Source organism: Crocodylus porosus, unplaced genomic scaffold, assembly GCF_001723895.1.
Source record: "Crocodylus porosus isolate Cpor-Errol unplaced genomic scaffold, CroPor_comp1, whole genome shotgun sequence".
Lineage (NCBI taxonomy): Eukaryota > Metazoa > Chordata > Crocodylia > Crocodylidae > Crocodylus > Crocodylus porosus.
Window position 1 is genome coordinate 69,746,727 of NW_017728947.1, and position 16,990 is coordinate 69,763,716.

At 40.3% G+C, this 16,990-nt stretch overlaps 1 protein-coding gene across 1 annotated transcript in view; it reads left to right on the forward strand.

The window, feature by feature from the left end:
• Positions 1-16,990, forward strand: part of NPAS3 (neuronal PAS domain protein 3) — a 741,990-nt gene that overhangs the window by 124,187 nt on the left and 600,813 nt on the right. Inside the window, exons 3-4 of the mRNA XM_019551125.1 lie at positions 10,391-10,635; positions 10,746-10,796. Coding sequence (XP_019406670.1) covers positions 10,391-10,635; positions 10,746-10,796 — 296 coding nt within the window. The remainder of the gene's footprint in view (positions 1-10,390; positions 10,636-10,745; positions 10,797-16,990) is intronic.

Consider the following 16,990-nt stretch of genomic DNA (forward strand, 5'->3'; position numbering starts at 1 on the left):
CCTCCATAGTATCTCCTTAGAAATGTAGCTAAATGAGGGAGTGATGAAAAACTCAGGGCCACATCCAAAGTGATCTTTGTAGGCATCTCTGCTTAAGTGCTGCAATGCTAAAATATAGCTACCTTGGCCTGCGAGAGTGGTGTATATCAAAAAGGTTAGGTACTTGGCTTTCTTCTTAGTGAATGGGGAGACCTAGGTGCCTGTCAAAGGCAATGCAAATAATCTAAGTACTCAGCAGGTTGGCTTCTGCAGAAAACGCCAATGGGAAATACTAGGCAAATGCATGTGTACCTCTCCTTCTCAAAGCTGAAATGTCCAACTCAGGGCTTCAAGGGAGGTGACTGTCATGCTACAATACAGACTTCACAGAAGGGTGGTGCCTGCCTGAATGAGGACACCTAAGTCGTAACAGAATTACCTTCAGTATAAAGCACAGCACCTCTTAAATAGGGAGAAGGCAGGCAGTTTGTACCAGTGCACACCTTTTGCCCCACAGCCTGATGTATAGAGCACCTGCTTAGGAAATGGGAGATGTAGGTTTTAGGTCCTCTTTATCCAGGGGCAGTGATGTAACATAGGGTGCCATCCTGGATGCTGATTTGACAGGCACAGAAAAAATGGATGCTCCTGGAGCTTCATGATTGCAGTTGTGATCACATGGTATAATGGCAGCCAGAAGTTGCCCTGAGTGTGGTAGCTGCTCCAAGCACCTAGCCATGTTGTTATACTACTGAGCAGGGGATGGATTCAAACTCGCACCTTCCCAAGAGAGAGCACCAACCTTGATGATAAACAATAGTCTGGCTAGGGATACCTGCCACCTGTCTTTGTGAAACCAACCATTTAACAAGGTGAATATTCTGAGGCATGTGTATAGTGCACTTTGAGATCACTGGATGAATGAAACACATTTTACTGATTATATAATCATCAAAGTATAACTATAAACAATTGTCATAGGCATTAATTGGGTGTTGTTAAATATTATCATTGTCCTGTACCTGGGTCTGCTTCTGCTGGATGTGAGAGCTTCATTGGTAGCATACAGCAGCTGAATTGGAGTAGATATGAATTTGTCTTGTCATTGTACACTTCTGTGAGAAAATAAAAGAGCTGGATTCTGGGATCCTAATGAGCTTGTAGGGCTTCTTGTGACAACATGGAAGATTTCAGTAAAATTACAAAAAATAACTGTAACACTTTGTAAGAGTTTGCCGTATTCTTTGCTGCTAGTGAATGGAAATGGGCAGTAGACTAATGCAAAACTGTGCTTGCCATTTGCTTCAGCCATTAGAACATAGTCTCAGCAACCTTTCTATCCCTCAAGCCTTATTTTATTGCTCTAGCCCTCCAAACCAATCACTATTTATTACAAATATAGTGCTGTCACTTTAAAACACTATTGGATGTAGTGTCTTTGTAATTATGTTGGGTCAGAAATGGGAAAACTGACATTTCAAAAGAATCTTATTAAGGTGATTCTTGAATTGTGTTTAGGGTTGGTTTTAAAGGGACAACATAGTTTAAAATTTATGTCTGAATTAAAAATATGAGAAACAAAATGTTTCTAATATTGTATTTTACAAACTAGAAATAGACTGCTGTTCTAAACCTAAGCCTTCCTCCTTTGTGCTTGAAACAGACTTGTAGCACTAAGCATAGTGAAATTTACTTTGTAGATTGTCCAAACTGAGTCAAATGTAAATACCAAAATAATTGTTACTCTTGTTAATGTAGATCAGGACCGATGAAGCACTCTGTAATAATGCAGTTTATAAAGTGACAGGTCTGTATCAGGTGTGTGCATGTTTATGTATGCACATGAACACAACTACAGTTGTCAGAGGTAGACTACATAAAATACATGGTGGGATTAAGGTTATACCGGCAAAAAGTTGAAATAACCACAAGAGTGATAAAGCTATGAATAAATTATGCATATCATCTGAAATGAGTGCCAGTTTATACCACAAACACTGCTGTGTCTTCTGCATCTGCCGCAATTTATAGAACATTTACTTTAGAAATATTTATACATAGTTTTTAAAAATGTAATCAGTACTATTTATTGCACTCTACCACCTGTAAAACTAGATTTCTTATCCCTCAGTCTAACTGTAAAGGTCACAAAAAAAAAAGGAAGATTTTATATGGTTTAGAAATTTTCGTCTAAATAAGCTTGGCCTTTCTAAACAAAATGGTCTCCCACAAGCTGATGTCAATGTTGCATTTTTTCAAGTTGGGCTTGAGGACGTTCTTGAAGCATTTTCTCTATCCTCCTCTTGAACATACACCTTGACTGAGCTGGGGGAATAAAACTTGTTTGGGAAATCTGGAGTCATACATCCAGACAATGTGGCCAGCCCAGTGAAGTTGATGTTAGATAATTGTTGCTCACGGTGTTCCCTTATGAGACAGTGCATCTATCCTCCAACTGGATTTGAAGGATCTTCTGCAGATAGCATTGATGGTACTTCTCCAACAACTTGAACTGTCTCCTGTATGTTGTCCAAGTCTTGTTGATTTTTTTGTATCATCAACAAAGCTAATGGAGCTTTACCAGGTGCCACCAGTTCTGTCTTCAGTGACACTTTTGTAGTGACAGTGACAAGCAGTAGTTGGTAAGAGATTGGCTTGAGAGCCTGGTAAGATAGCAATTTTAAGCCTATAAGAGATGCCAGCTCTCAAGTCAGAGCTGCAAAATGCATGTTGGGTCTTGTGATAAAGGCTGTTCTTGGTATCCCTCAATTGAGTACCACCAACAGGTCTCCATCCTGCTCAGGTATCAGACTCAAGGGACTGAGAAGCCAATGAGTCTGGAATGTAAAGCATTTCTCTTCTCTAGTGTGGGCAGTGAATGTTTAGCAAGCCATACTAAATAGGTCTTGGAGAGGCATAGAGGGCACCAAATAGAGGCATCAGTCTCCAAACTAAAGACACAACTGTCCTTTTGGAGCACTTAAAGAACTTAAAGAACAAGGAGTCCTCATACAGGTGAATCAAGGCTCCCTGGACAAGGACAAACTATACATGCTGAATGTTTCTGTACTATTTTATGCTAAGAAAAGATTTACCCTGAAGATGCAAAGGCCTCTAGATTCTCTTCTATGATTCATGAAGTTCCAGTCTTGCTCTGTGGGGAAGCTGAAATGGTTGGGAAGACACCATTCAAAATAGATAGTAGGATGATGACATCATCCACATGTGAAATCCATCTTACACCAACCAGCTGTTCAAAGTGGTTCCACAACTGGATGTTAAAGGTGCCATATCCCATAGATGGCAGCACTCAGAAGCTTCTTTAAGAAGTTTACAGCTGCCAGCAATACATGGTTTTGAGAAACATGCTTAGATAAAAAAAAAAAAAGAGATAAACCAGGTTTATCTTAAATCAGTTTCAGCCATTTTGAAACTGGTTTACATGCACTGAGCTTTTGTTACAGGTTTAAACCAGTTTCTGATCACTTAAACTGGTTTATATGTAACTTCTGCTCCTAGTCTGAATGAAAAGGAGCAGTTGTATTTTTTGCTTGTAGCCCAAGAGCTTCTTTTTCAACAGCCTAGGAGGATTTGGTGTCCTATCCCAGAGACATTCTACTACAGCATGGAGGATGACATCCTGACTAGCAAAGATGGACTTTTTCTGCCTTCAAGGGATTCAAGCCACCCTCTTGTAATCTGGGTGGGAGATTCTATCCTAAAAATCTACAAACAAATATGGAAACAGTTTCCTATCTGCATCACTGGTGAAGGACTCTCTTCATCGAGAACTAGAATTGCTACTTAAGCCTCAGTAACTTCACAATTACATTAAGGACAGACCAACTTTTTACTTCTATAGTGTCCAGTTGTATTAAGTATATGGTAAATATCATATAGAAGTAGGGCTGGAAGGGATCGTGAGAGGTCATCTAATCCAACTCACTGCCTTAGGCTGGAATATCCCTATCCAGACCATTCATACAAATCCGTTGTCTGACGTCTTAGCAAAACTACACAGTCAGTTCTGACACAACAGAAGAGATAACAACCTAATCTGCCACAGGTAAACAGAAACCACAGCACCCAACATCATTATGCTGCAAAGACTGTTAAAAGTACTCTGAGAAGATCCCAGAAAGAAGGTTATGCCCCCTGCTGTGGAGAAATGCAACCCCCCCTCCAGTCGATACCAGTCTGATCATAGGGCAAAATTCCTGCCTGACTCCAAGAATAGCAATCAGACTGACCCTGAGTAGAAGGATAAGACCATCTAGCCAGGAATCTTTGAGTTTAAGTCCCAGCAGAAGCACTGGCACACCGCAGTAAGAATCTCCAACCTTGGTTGCAGCTTCTGAGGAAAGGTTAAAAAAAACACTGACACAGAGCAACAGGATGGAAAAAATTTCCCTCTCAGTCCTGTGCAGCGACCAGAAAAGCCCAGAAGTGCAAGAAATAGCCATAACAGAATATAGGCCTAGCTATGCCTAGATCATCCCTTACCAATGCTTATCTAACCTCCTCTTTAACACCTCCAATGATGGAGATTCCATTGCCTCACTGCTCTAACAGTGAAGAAGTTTTTTCTTGATATCCAATCCAAAGCAACAAGAGAGAAAAGGTGTTTTCCTGCTTTTTTACATCACTCCTTTGGTATTTGGAGACTACTATTATGCCTCCTCTTAAGCATCTTCTCTGCAAGCTGAACATGTCTATTTCCTTCAACCTCTCATTGTACAGTTTGCCTTTCAGGCCTTTTATTATTTTTGTTGCCTGCCTTTGGATGATCTCTAGTTTCTCTATGTCATTTTTAAAATGTGGACCCCAGAACTGCATGCAGTACTGTATATGAGGGCTAACCAGTGCCAAGTAGAGAAGCATTATCATTTCCTGCATCTTTCACTCAGTGCTTCTGTTGATGCATCCCCAAACCACATTTTTCTTTTGTTCACCTACATCATACTACAGGCTCATACTGAGCATGTGATCCACCAAGACTCCCAGTGCCATCCAGCCATTTTGTATTTGTATTTTGATTATTCTACCTGAGGTGTAGCACTTTGAATTTGTCAGCATTGAACTTTGGTACCCTCTTAGCTCTGACTGAGCATTCCAGTCTGTCAAGATTCTTTTGAATTGTTCTTCTGTCTTCCATCATGTTTGCAATTCTTATAGTTTTATGTTGTCTGCAAACTTGCTCATATTTTTTTTTGCCAGTATCTAGACAAATAATAATGCATTGAATAGCACTAGTCCTCAGACTGACCCCTATGAGATTCCACTCAAAACTTCCTGCCATTCTGACATGGATTAATCTATAATTACCCTTTGCTTTGTGGATATTGAGTCAGTTGGGTATCCACGTTTATACTGGTTTTGTCCAGCCCACATTTCTCCAATTTGTTTATGAGAAGGTCATGTGCAAAGCCTTGCTGAAGTCCAGATGCACTATATCCTCCGCTTTCCTCTCATCCTATAGTTCCTATGTCAAAGAAGGAGATCAAGTTTGTTTGACACGATTTGTTCTTAGTAAGTCTGTGCTGGGTGCTTGTAATTGGCCTTTTCTCTTCCAGATGATTGCAAATGGACTTCCTGAGGATATGGTCCAGTAACTTCTTGGGTACCGAAGTGAGGCTAACTGGTCTGTAGTTCCTCAGATTCTCCTTTGTACCTTTTCTTTATTAATTTATCTTTTTTTTACAGAGGGGCCTTGCATTGGCCTTTTTTCAGTCTTTGGGAACCTCACTTCTCCCATAGCTTCAGGGAAGTCCTTGCCAAGGGCTCCAAAATCTCCTTTACCAGGTCCTTCAGTACATTGCAATGAAGTTCATCAGACCTTGCCGGCTTGAATTATTTTAGACCCATCAAAAGCTCTCCAGCTGTCTCTTTTTAAATCTCATCCTCTGCTTGACTCCTTCCTTATGAAGATAGTCTTTAGTGGGTATTTGGTTGCAGCTCAATTTTTTGTGAAGACTTAAAGTAGTTTTTGAGTATTTATGGCTTCTTCTGATCTTTTTGATGTTTTTTTGTTCTGCTAGGAAAGGCAGGCTTCATGGGATCTAAGTCTCATACTAATGAACGTTCTTTATGAGATTCTGGTGCCGTGGTTTTTTGCTGTCAGTCAAAATGCCCTTCCTCATAGCAATTAAATTTGGTAAGAAAAGACTTTCAGAAGATTCAGTATACTATCTGTAACATATGGGGAGATATGGGGGGGAGGACCTATTACTATACAGAGACTTGATCATGAGATTAGGAGATGTGTAGATCACTGTTATACCTTAATTAAGAAATTAATATGTCCTGGTTCAAAGACCCAGCCCACAAGAGCCACAACAGCATCATCAATGGCTTTAGCCATTCCCATGGTGGGGAAGCAAATTGGAGTTTAATGTGCAAGTCACCAGCGATAACTTTAGTTTGCATTGTGCTCCAGTCCATGTTGGACTCCACTTTGTACTTCTGTATGGGATGTAGCTCACATTGAATTCCATATTTACTTATGAACTCTTGGTATACCATCTTGGTGAAGTACTTATTGCTGATCTCTCACAAGAGAGAAATTCAAAAGTTGCTTCTGAGCATTCATATATCCACCTGGGAAAAGTGTGCCTGGTAGATTCTAGTTATAAAAGCTGCTTATCCATTTTACAATTAGTTGGTCATTGGACAAGCTATGATGGGTAAAATGTATAAACAGTCTTCATAACATAGGCTGGAACTCAAGATTCCCTTTTTCCAACTGAACTCCCTATTCACTAGGGCTGTGCAAAGCTTTAGTAGCTGATTCAATTTGGAGGAGATTCGGCCCAATTCAGGGACTGAATCTCCAAATCGGAATCGAATTGGGAGGCCAAGTAAAAGCTCCAAATCAATTCAAAGCATCTGAATTGATTTGGAAAAGATTCTGAGATTCAGCCATAGACTAAACAGGCAGCTGACAGCTGCCTCCAGCTGGTAAGTCTGTTGGGGGCGAGGGAGGAAAAAGTTATTGGGGAGGGAGGGATTTGAGCTGGGGCTGGAACAAGCTGCCTGGCCAAAGCAGGGGCATGTTAGTTGGGGAGAGGGGCCGTGGAATGCAGGCATGGCAGTGCTGGGAGCAGGGGCTCTGCCCTGCTGCTGCTCACCCAGCCGGAGCGGGATGCAAACATGGCTCGCCCTAGGCAGAAGGGGGCAAGTGGCAGCAGGACAGAGCCCCCGCTCCCAGTGCTGCCATGCCCACATCCCGTGTCACCTGCACCAGCTGGCAAACGGTGGCAGGGCAGAGTCCCTGCGACTTCCCTCACTGGGGCAGAGGCAGGCACAGCCGAGGAGCTGCAGGAGAAGTTCCTATGGCTGCCCTGCCCGGCCCTATCCCCCACCTGGCCCAGCCTCTTGGCACTCTAAAAAAAAAAAAAACAAAAAAACCCCAAAAAACACAAAAAAAGCCCCGCCCTCACTGGTTGCAGGAGCAGTTGGCAGTACCCCCCTCATGCAGTGGGGGGCAGTAGGGGTCACCCCCCCCACTTGGCACCTGAGCGGCAGCTGGCCCATGGCGCCGGTGCAGCATGGCTTGGCAGGGTGCCATGTGCTGGGAGCTGGGGTGGCCCAGCAGTGCTCAGCCCCAGTGACCCCAGCTCCCAGACAATGCACAGCACCCTGCTGAGCCATGATGCACCTGTACCATGGGGCAGCTGCTAAGCGGAGGAGGGGGGCGATCCTCGCTGCCTCTCACTGCATTGTGTGCAGGGGCTCTGCCGCAAGTGCCCAGAGGCCCCTGATCGCCATTCCTACAGCCCATGTGTGTGGGGCCTTTTTTTTGTTTAGTGCCGGGTGGCTGGGGCTGGGCAGGGGATGGGGCCGGACAGGGCAGCCATGGGGGCTTCTCCTGTGGCTCTCCCCACCCAGGGAGAGGCAGGCATAGCCAGAGGAGCCAACCAGCTGTGCCTGCCTCACCCTGGCTGAGCCGAATCACCGAATCTGTCCAAATCGGTGCCGAATCTTTCCAAAGCTGATTCGGCTAAATTGATTCAGGACAGTGATCTGAATCTCTGAATCGAATCATTGTCCTCCGAACTGGCTGAATCTGAATTTAATATTTCCCTATTTGCACAGGCCTACTATTCAGTAAGTCACAGTCAAACATGCTCTTTTGGTCTTTCTTGAATAGTCTCATAATAACTTGAAGAGTCTCATAATGATTATTGAATTATTTTCTGAAAAGTGGAACAGCTTCAGAAATAGGGAGGGCAAATCCCCTACCATTGTCCTAAAATATTTATGGGTAAATAGTTACGGCAGTTTCCACAGAGGTGAGAAATATCTGAATTGCCTTGGACAGAGATGGGAATTGAACCAGAGTCTCCCACATCCAGCATAACCTAACTACTACAAAAGTGGGGAAGCAACATCATCTTCAGTTCTTGTTTAAACAGAAATGGCCACCACTAGGAAATTGTGTATGGTATTTGTTATCAGGATATGCCTACTAAGTCAGTGTCTCTCAGGAAGATAATACTTAGTTTCTTAATCTCTAAGAGACCTGAAAAAGAGAGGAACTAAACTGCTCAGCCCTTTCAGAATACAGAGAAGCAGAACATTGGATACCAAGGAAATATTACAATAATCTAGTGTAGCAGGGATATCAAAGATACGGTCCATCAGCCAGATCTGGCCTGTGAAGCCCCATCATCCAGCCCACAGTGCTGCCTGTGGGTCTTGGGCCAGCCCCATGTGCTGTATGCAGCATGTGCTGGCCATATGCCCTATGGGCTGCATCTGGTATGTACAGCCAGTCTGGCATACACTGCATTCCCCAGAGAGGGATGGACAAGTTGTGTGCCTTGCACGCAGCACACGGGGCAGTTGTAGATGTGTATAGTATGCAGCATGCAGAGCTAGTCTGGGTGCCAGGGTATGCACATGCTGCATTGGTCCTGTGCACTAGGTCTGGGGCTGGTCTGGATCAGACCAGTAGATTGGCCCTGTGCAGCACCCAGGGCTGGTCTGGGGTGGGCACTGCATCCAGGGTGTGCTGTGGACTGGCCTTGCATGTGGTCTGCAGAGCTGGAGCCAGCGGGTGCTGCACATGGTGTGCAGGGTGGTCCAGGCATGTAGTACATGGGGCCAGTCTGTGGACCAGCGCGGCAACCCTCATCTAGTCCATGGGGCCAGCTGAGGTCGAATCCTCTGTAGTAGGATTAGGAGACGGCTAAGCAGAGGGTTTCAGGATTGTACTTTTGGATTTCAGTGTCTAAATTCTACTTCAGTCCCATTGTGGATCAGGTCCTTAAGTCTTTCTTTAATGAAAGCTGAGATTCTGGAGAGTATAATAGCAACTTGAGAGAGGTATTGGTGCACCATTCCCTCACTGAATGTCTGAATTCCCACCCTGTCAAAAATCAAGGATTAGTGAATGATACTGTAGCCATATTCTTGAAGAAACAAGAATAAACTTTGCAGCAAAGGATAGCTGTAACTTCTTGACCTCAGTAGTTTGTACCAATTGGCAACGCAAACATCAAAACAAGTCTGTCTGCCTATGTAAACACTGTACAGCTTTCCCTAGCTGAAATTATCAAGCCTGCTTCACTTCCCTGTAGTTGATTAGCGTCACCATCGAGACAGCTGTCTCAGGTAACCTATGCCATTGAGTCTCTTGGTCCCAGCTATATACTGAATCCCACGATTCAGGATTTCCTCCATCCCTAGCATCCCAACCCAAACAGCCAGAAAGCTGTACTGCCTGTAGAGAGCAAGTTTCCCTCAAATTGTGGTATTCTGGAATAAATAGAAATCTGAATGTGATTTGGTTTTCCTGAGCAAGAAGAGAATACAGTGGTTAGTTAAAATAGCAACATATGTTCAACAAAAAAACACCACTTCAGATATTCCAAGGATAAAGGCTAGCTGCCTAATTTAAGGCCTCTCCCTGGGACCTGTTTGTTAGGCGTCCAAATCATGGTGCAGCAGAAGAATGTGAATAGTCATTAGCTTCTTCCCAGCTGACTGAAGGGACTAGTCCTCTCCCCTGTGAGTAAAACAGTTTCTTAAAACAGATTAACAACTTTTTTCATAGTCTGATACAAAGATGGGCTGTGATTTGAGATATATATGTAGTCCCTGGCACTGACCAACCCAATTGTCTTATGAATTTGTAACTGTAAAGGACAGGGACCAAGAGGGGAACAGCTTTCTGAGTTAAAAACAGCTATTTAATTTGTTAGCTGCTTCTGAAAAAGAAAATACCATTGTTAGAGTTCAAATATTCAGAGAACACAGTACCATCAAAGTACTCATATATCTGCACACACGAGCATTTGGAAAATGAGGTAATTTGTATAGGAACCCAGCAATAAGAGCGTGAATTGGCCAACTGTGACAGAACACTAATACTGATAAATGTTCTGCTTTGTTGTTTTTTTTGTTTCAGTTTACAAGCCTTGAGAAAGGAAAAGTCCCGAGATGCTGCTCGCTCTCGCCGGGGAAAGGAGAATTTTGAGTTCTACGAGTTGGCAAAATTGTTGCCGCTGCCTGCAGCCATTACAAGCCAACTTGACAAGGCATCCATCATCCGACTTACAATTAGCTATCTAAAAATGAGGGACTTTGCTAATCAAGGGGATCCTCCATGGAACTTGAGAATGGAAGGACCTCCACCCAACACGTCAGTAAAAGGTATGGAGTTAGCGTTTTGTATAATGTGAATGTCTCAGTCTGCGTAAGCTCTAAAATGAAATTTTTACCATCGTCCTTTCTTCTTTTCCTGCATATCAAATCCTTTAAAGGGATACAATTGTGGAAATCTGAGGTCTGCATGAGAAAGACACCATGTGAAGGTGAAACAAACCTCTTCTATTTATGTTTCATTTAACAACAAACCTGTCAGTTTAACTATTATAGCAGTATGATTTCTGGGAAATTGAGATTAAAGTATTAGTTTTAAAGTGAATGTTGTATTCACTGTAAAGTGAATAGAAAAAGCATAAAGTATTTTTTGTATTTGCTATATTTTGTATTGTATTTTATGTGGTTTTTGCAATGATTTGGGGTAAAATACGGTCACTTTTCTTGCTTTGAGAGTATTTACTATATGTTCACTATCTAAATTCTGTGGTTAGACATTACTGGCTAAATTTCTGTTTGCATTAATTCGATTAACTTAAATTGTCAGCTAAGACTCAAGACCTAAATTTCATTTTTTCCCTTACAATTTATCTGACATCTGACCTAGTAGAATTAGAAAGTTAGCCAAAGTGGACCAAGGGTCAAATGTATGCATTCAAATGGGAAGTCTGACATTTTTATTATAATGTTTAACTTCTGCTGTTGTCTCACATAGAGAAATAGGGTCTCCTTTTCTTCTAAAATTAATTAGAACACTGTTTTGCATTAACAAAAGTTAGAATTACCAGGGGGAAAATCAATGCAGTGATCTGTTTTTTGGCAGAACAGCATTTTGCAGGACTTTTTTTTTTGGATCATTTTTCTTGCATTCTAGACTGAGTTCGAAACTGAGCAATGTGGCATATGAGCCTCCCCCCTCCACCCCCTTTAACTGCTCGAAGTTTTATTCTTGCAGCAGCGGTCTGAATTAGACTAGATAAGGCTTTATATAGTAAGAGGCATCAAAAATGGATGTCTTGGAGAGAGAGATAGCAATCTCGGGCTTTGTACATCAGCCCAGATAACCCTGACTACGCAGCTGGATTTGGTATTGGCTATTTGGGCAGCTTTCATTTGCTCTTCTGGTTAGAGGAAAGAAATGTAATTTTACCTCATTGAAAGTAGATGTGTGGAACCTAAAACAATGAACTTGGACTATTGGTCTAGCAGCTTTTCATTTTTTTTGTGCCTGTACGTATATTTACATTTAAACCATTGTATAGTGCTGCATGTTTTTATTTTTCTTGAAGGAGTGGAAATGATATCACTCAATGCATAAGAATGTAGCACAGTTGTTATCATTCTGCTTGCTATGTAAAAGTATGTGGGCATTTTTCTTTCTTTTCATCATGAGAGCATATGTAGTCTCATGCAGTCAGATAGCTGTTAGTTCAGTAGTACTTTTATGATATGGATGTAAATGAAGTGGATTATTTTCCACTTTTCACTGTGGGATCTGTGATCTGTCTATTAAAATTAATACATATGCATTCCTATATCATGTTGTTACAGGCTGTCCTGTGGTGCAGAATATCTGATTTCTTTAGGTCACTAGTCATGCTTTAAGAATCTTGTGTAAGTTTCCAGTGTATCTAGAGCATGTATCTCTCCTTTTTCATTCCTGTTGTGGAATATTTGAATGCTGGTGTTTCTTTTCTTAATGTAGAAATTCTGAATGACAGTGGGGATTTTTAATGACAATGAAACCTCACTCTTGGACTGGATTGTATTTAAATGTATATGTTCTGGCTTATGTTCACACATTCCTGCCTACAGAAAGTAGAATATTTAATGCTATTTCTTCACCTAGTTAAACTAATGCAATTCTTCCACCCAACTGGAGGAACTGAGACTACCATTTGAGATATTCAGTGCTCTAACTCTCTAATGAGGAAGTCATGTTGCAAGCAAAGTCTATTTCCTTTTTTCTCTTTACTTTTTCCTCTTCCTTTTCCATTTCCCTTTCACTTTTCAAAAATTCATTGTACTAATGGGTATTGTGTTTCAAACATTGAACTGGATTTAAATAATTCTTAGGCTGTACTTGCAAATGATGTATCATTATATATGAATTCACTATAAGCAGGTTCCACTGTACAGTGCATGTATATTTTATTACTTCAGTAGTTCCCCTTGAACATAAACCTGTTACGCATTCTGATCAAACATTCATGAAATTACATCAAAAGAAATTCATTTTCATTTATTAAGGTCTTTTTTGCTGCCCTTGAAAAAGTTCATATGGATAAACAAGCTCTCATAAATAGCCTGAAGCATCATATGCAGTGCAGTTCATAATCCTACAATAAAAAGCTAGACATTACACTTTGTGCGTCCCCAAGCAATCTCCTGAATAGACCTGAAGGCGTTTGGAAAATTGTATGAAAAGTACTTACACTGTGTATGTGACCGCAGTTTTTTTCACCCCCAAATGTGATGGCCTGTTCATGTTAATAATTAAATTTCAAAGCTTAGTTTTAAATTTGTCCCCGAGTACTGTACAACAACTTAATCATTTTAATTTAGTATTTCAGAAAGGTCCTTTACTCTGCCCTGTATTCATCGTGGCTTTTCTTTAAAAGTCTATAAAGGCTGATGAGTTTGTTTTCTTATGCCTATTAAGTAGAGATTATTCCAAGTTGTGCTTGCAGAATGAGGACTTAGGTGACTCTCCATAATATTTCTTGAGTCAATTACTTCATGGAAATAATATCTTAAACAATTGGAAAGTAACAGATAGTTTTCTCCATTATTTTAGAAATAGCTGTATTGTTATAATACACATCAAATCTACAATGAACACTATGCATTATTCAAGAAATGACCAGGCATTCTCAGCAGTGTTTCAGCTAAATAACTGATGATTGTAACCTTTAAAGAAATCTCATTGTGGGAACTATTGGTAAATCATTTTTCCATTCACAGTAATCTTTATTTAGAGGCTATCTAGAAACCATTATATCTTTTATTAATCTTAAAAGCAATAGCCACTGATTTGACATTTGCTAAAACTGGATACGTTTTCTCTCTAATGTAGTAGACTTCTGTCAATTTTTTAGCATGTTGTCTAAGACCATGTTACTTGGGGAATATTAGCAATTGTAAGCAATACTCTGACACCTTGCAGTAGCTGAGTTTAAAGATCAATTTTTTTAAATATCAGGACATGATTAGGATGGACAGTAATGCAAAAGAAATGTACAGTAAAAGCTGTGTTATCTGGCACTTTACCATCCGGAATGCTCCATTAACCGGCATCATTCATCTTATGTATCACCTGCTGATCGATGTGGCAAAAGCAAAACCAGAAGTCTCACCATGGCACTTCTGGTTTTGCCGCTGCGAGCCAAGTCCCGCTACTTCCTCATGGACCACAGCCCAGGGCAAAGCAGCCTGCATGGGGCCGCCCTCCCTGTCCCCCAACACACTGATGCCAGGGAACGAAAACCCTGGTGTACTGGCCGAGCTGGAGATAAGTATAACTCTCACGTAACCGGCATATTTGATCAACTGGGTCCCCCACCATTCCCCATGGATGCCAGATAACAGAGCTTTTACTGTATCAAACAAAACAGTTTTTCCCCAGAGTCTTTGGACATCAAAGAATAAATAAGTTTTTTAGCATATTATACATAGTATATATATAACACATAATTATGTAAAGAAAAATAATACTGTCTTTGTTCGACTTAAGAAGTTCAATGGGTGCCTCTGTGAGTAAAGCAGCAGAACTGTTAGGAAATCCCTTGCTATTACAAATACGTATTCTAACAGTTTCAATCCAGCCGCAGGAGCTATTCCATAATGTGTAGTTAGTGGTCACTCAATAACTGGAATCTTATCTGTGGCTCTGCTTAAAATGTTGTGAATTCTGGCAACCAAAACAACAACAGTCATCATAGTCCTTTCGTAACATGAAATTATAACACTTTTCTTCATATCCTTGAAAAGCACTGCTTAAATTACGTTTTTATTTCTGCTGAAAGACTTCATTCCCAGATAGTTGCCTGAAAAGTTACTTCATGATTTTGGCTGGTATTTCCTCGAAATGTCAAAGACCATGAAAATTTTTCCCATTTTCCTCCAGCAAGCATATTTGTTTTTATCAGGAAATTTTTCTTGCCTTTTGTTTGTTCGGTTTTTTTAAGAAAGCATCAGGAACTGCAGCCTTTTGGGGCATGTGGATACACTCTGTCGATCTACAGTCATATTCTTTGCTTTTTTGGCAATCTTTGGCATATCAGTACTATTCTATGGCTTACCACAGCAAAATAAATGATGGATGTTAACTCTTCCATGTCAGCAGCGTTCCTGCCACTTGCCCTGTCTGATTATTTTTAAAAAGCACTTTCTGTTTTTTTTCTATTCGTTTGCATGTGTTATTCATAAACTATAATAAAAAACCTGTTCATTTTATTATCCCTAGCACCGGACAATTGCCATGATGACATCAAATTATTCATTAGATATAAATCAGATTCCAGCCAGGCTGGGTGTTGGTTTTTATCTTTGGAGATTCAAGTGTTTGTTTAAGGGCCATGAGTACAATTTCCTTTTGAATAACATGGCATGTGGGAGCTGGAATATGTAACACAAGTTTTGACATGTCTTTCTTTTTATGAACAAAACTAATTAAAGGATTATCTGGGATCTCATATTATGAGGGATTTGGTTGCAGTGTTTTGCAAAGAATATTCACATTCTGAGATATTTTTGTTTGTATAAATGTGAGTTGTCTGGTACCATTGGGTAAGACAGTAAGCGAATGAAGTGTTTCAGTAAGGAGGTAAAATGGACCTTTAAATAAGCAAGATGGTAGTAACTTAATGAGCAGCATGTTATCTGAAAAAAATTGTCACTTATAGCTTAATTTCTTATTTTCTGTAGTATTGAGAAAATCAGGATAATAATCCAGTGGGAACGTAAAAAATTTTTTTTTTCTACCTTTAGGAAAAAATAGTAAAAAGGCATTCCTTTCTTTCCTTTTAAACTGCGATACAAATACAAATGTTGTTGATTTCAATAAGGTGATAGTAAAGTTCAGCCTGTATGCAAATTGTTGCAGGATTGGGCCCATAATGTGGAGATGGGGCATCCTATGGTGGTATTCTATTAAAATTATATTTTGATAGGTTGGCATAGAGAACAGCCTTATCCTTTATTTTTCATGCACTTTTGAAGGGAAGAATGTTTGTTTTCTTCAAACCAGGCTGGTGATGTTTAAAGAAGTAAGCCCCTCCCAGCATCAACAATATATATAAAAGAGTTGAAAATTAATTTATCTTATCAAATTATGGAACTTTGGTTAAGCAAAATAAATCCAGTATACCTCTGACTTTTTCTGAAATCCCTGCAAGAGAAATCAAACCTAATAAATTGAAGAAATGGTAATTGTTATCCAAAATGTCAGGAGGGATTACTTACGTTTAGTTCAAATACTCTTTTCTTACGTTTTTTTTATTAGATAAACCTAAGGTTTTGCCTTTTAATAGATAAACTGTTTCCTTTTTGAAGTCTCTCTTTCTGGAAGCTTTTCTCTATAATTTTTGTTGTATATTTTATATATAAAAATAAATGTATGGATCTAGAAATACAGTGAGCTAATAGTTTAGATCCTAAACTACTATGTTTGCTGAATAGCAAAAACAAAGACAGCAAAGGCTTCTCCCTCCTTTACCACTTACATTTCTCAGCCCTATTCAAGTAACATAATTATTGGGTTGAGGGATTAAGAATTACCTTTCTCTCAAATACCTAAGGTCTGGAACTCAGTTTCCCACTTTCCATTAATAAGGAATACTAAACTGAAAATATAAAACCCATCATGTGGCTATTTCTGCAGTGTTTTTCTAAAAGGGAAAAGCCCTTCCTATATTACTCCACATAGTTTTCTTGTTAATTTTTTATTATTAAAATGGAGAATTGGTAGCCCTTGTAATTTGAATCTGCTTAGCACACTGATGATTTTCTTATTCATTTAGAGGCCTTAAGGTTGGTTTAAACTAAGGCCACTTTAGAATGGTAACATGTAAGTGGATAAAAGTATAAGTGTAAAGTTAATTACACTGACTTTGCACCATGTTTACAAAGAATCATAGAATCAAAGGACTGCAAGGGACCTCATCGAGTCCAGTCCCCTGCCATGGAGGTTATTGAGCTCAAACAAGCCCGAGGTGCTTGTCCAGCCTTTCTTTGAATATTTCCAAGGGTGGCAACAGTACTACCTCTGTTGGAAGCATGTTCCAGATTCTAGATAACCTTAAAAAAAATAAGTTTTTCCTTGCATCCAACCTAATTTTTTCCTCAATTAGCTTGGTTCTCAACCTCCTAGGGAGTGCCTTTCTGAAGAGTTGCTCCTCTAGCCCTT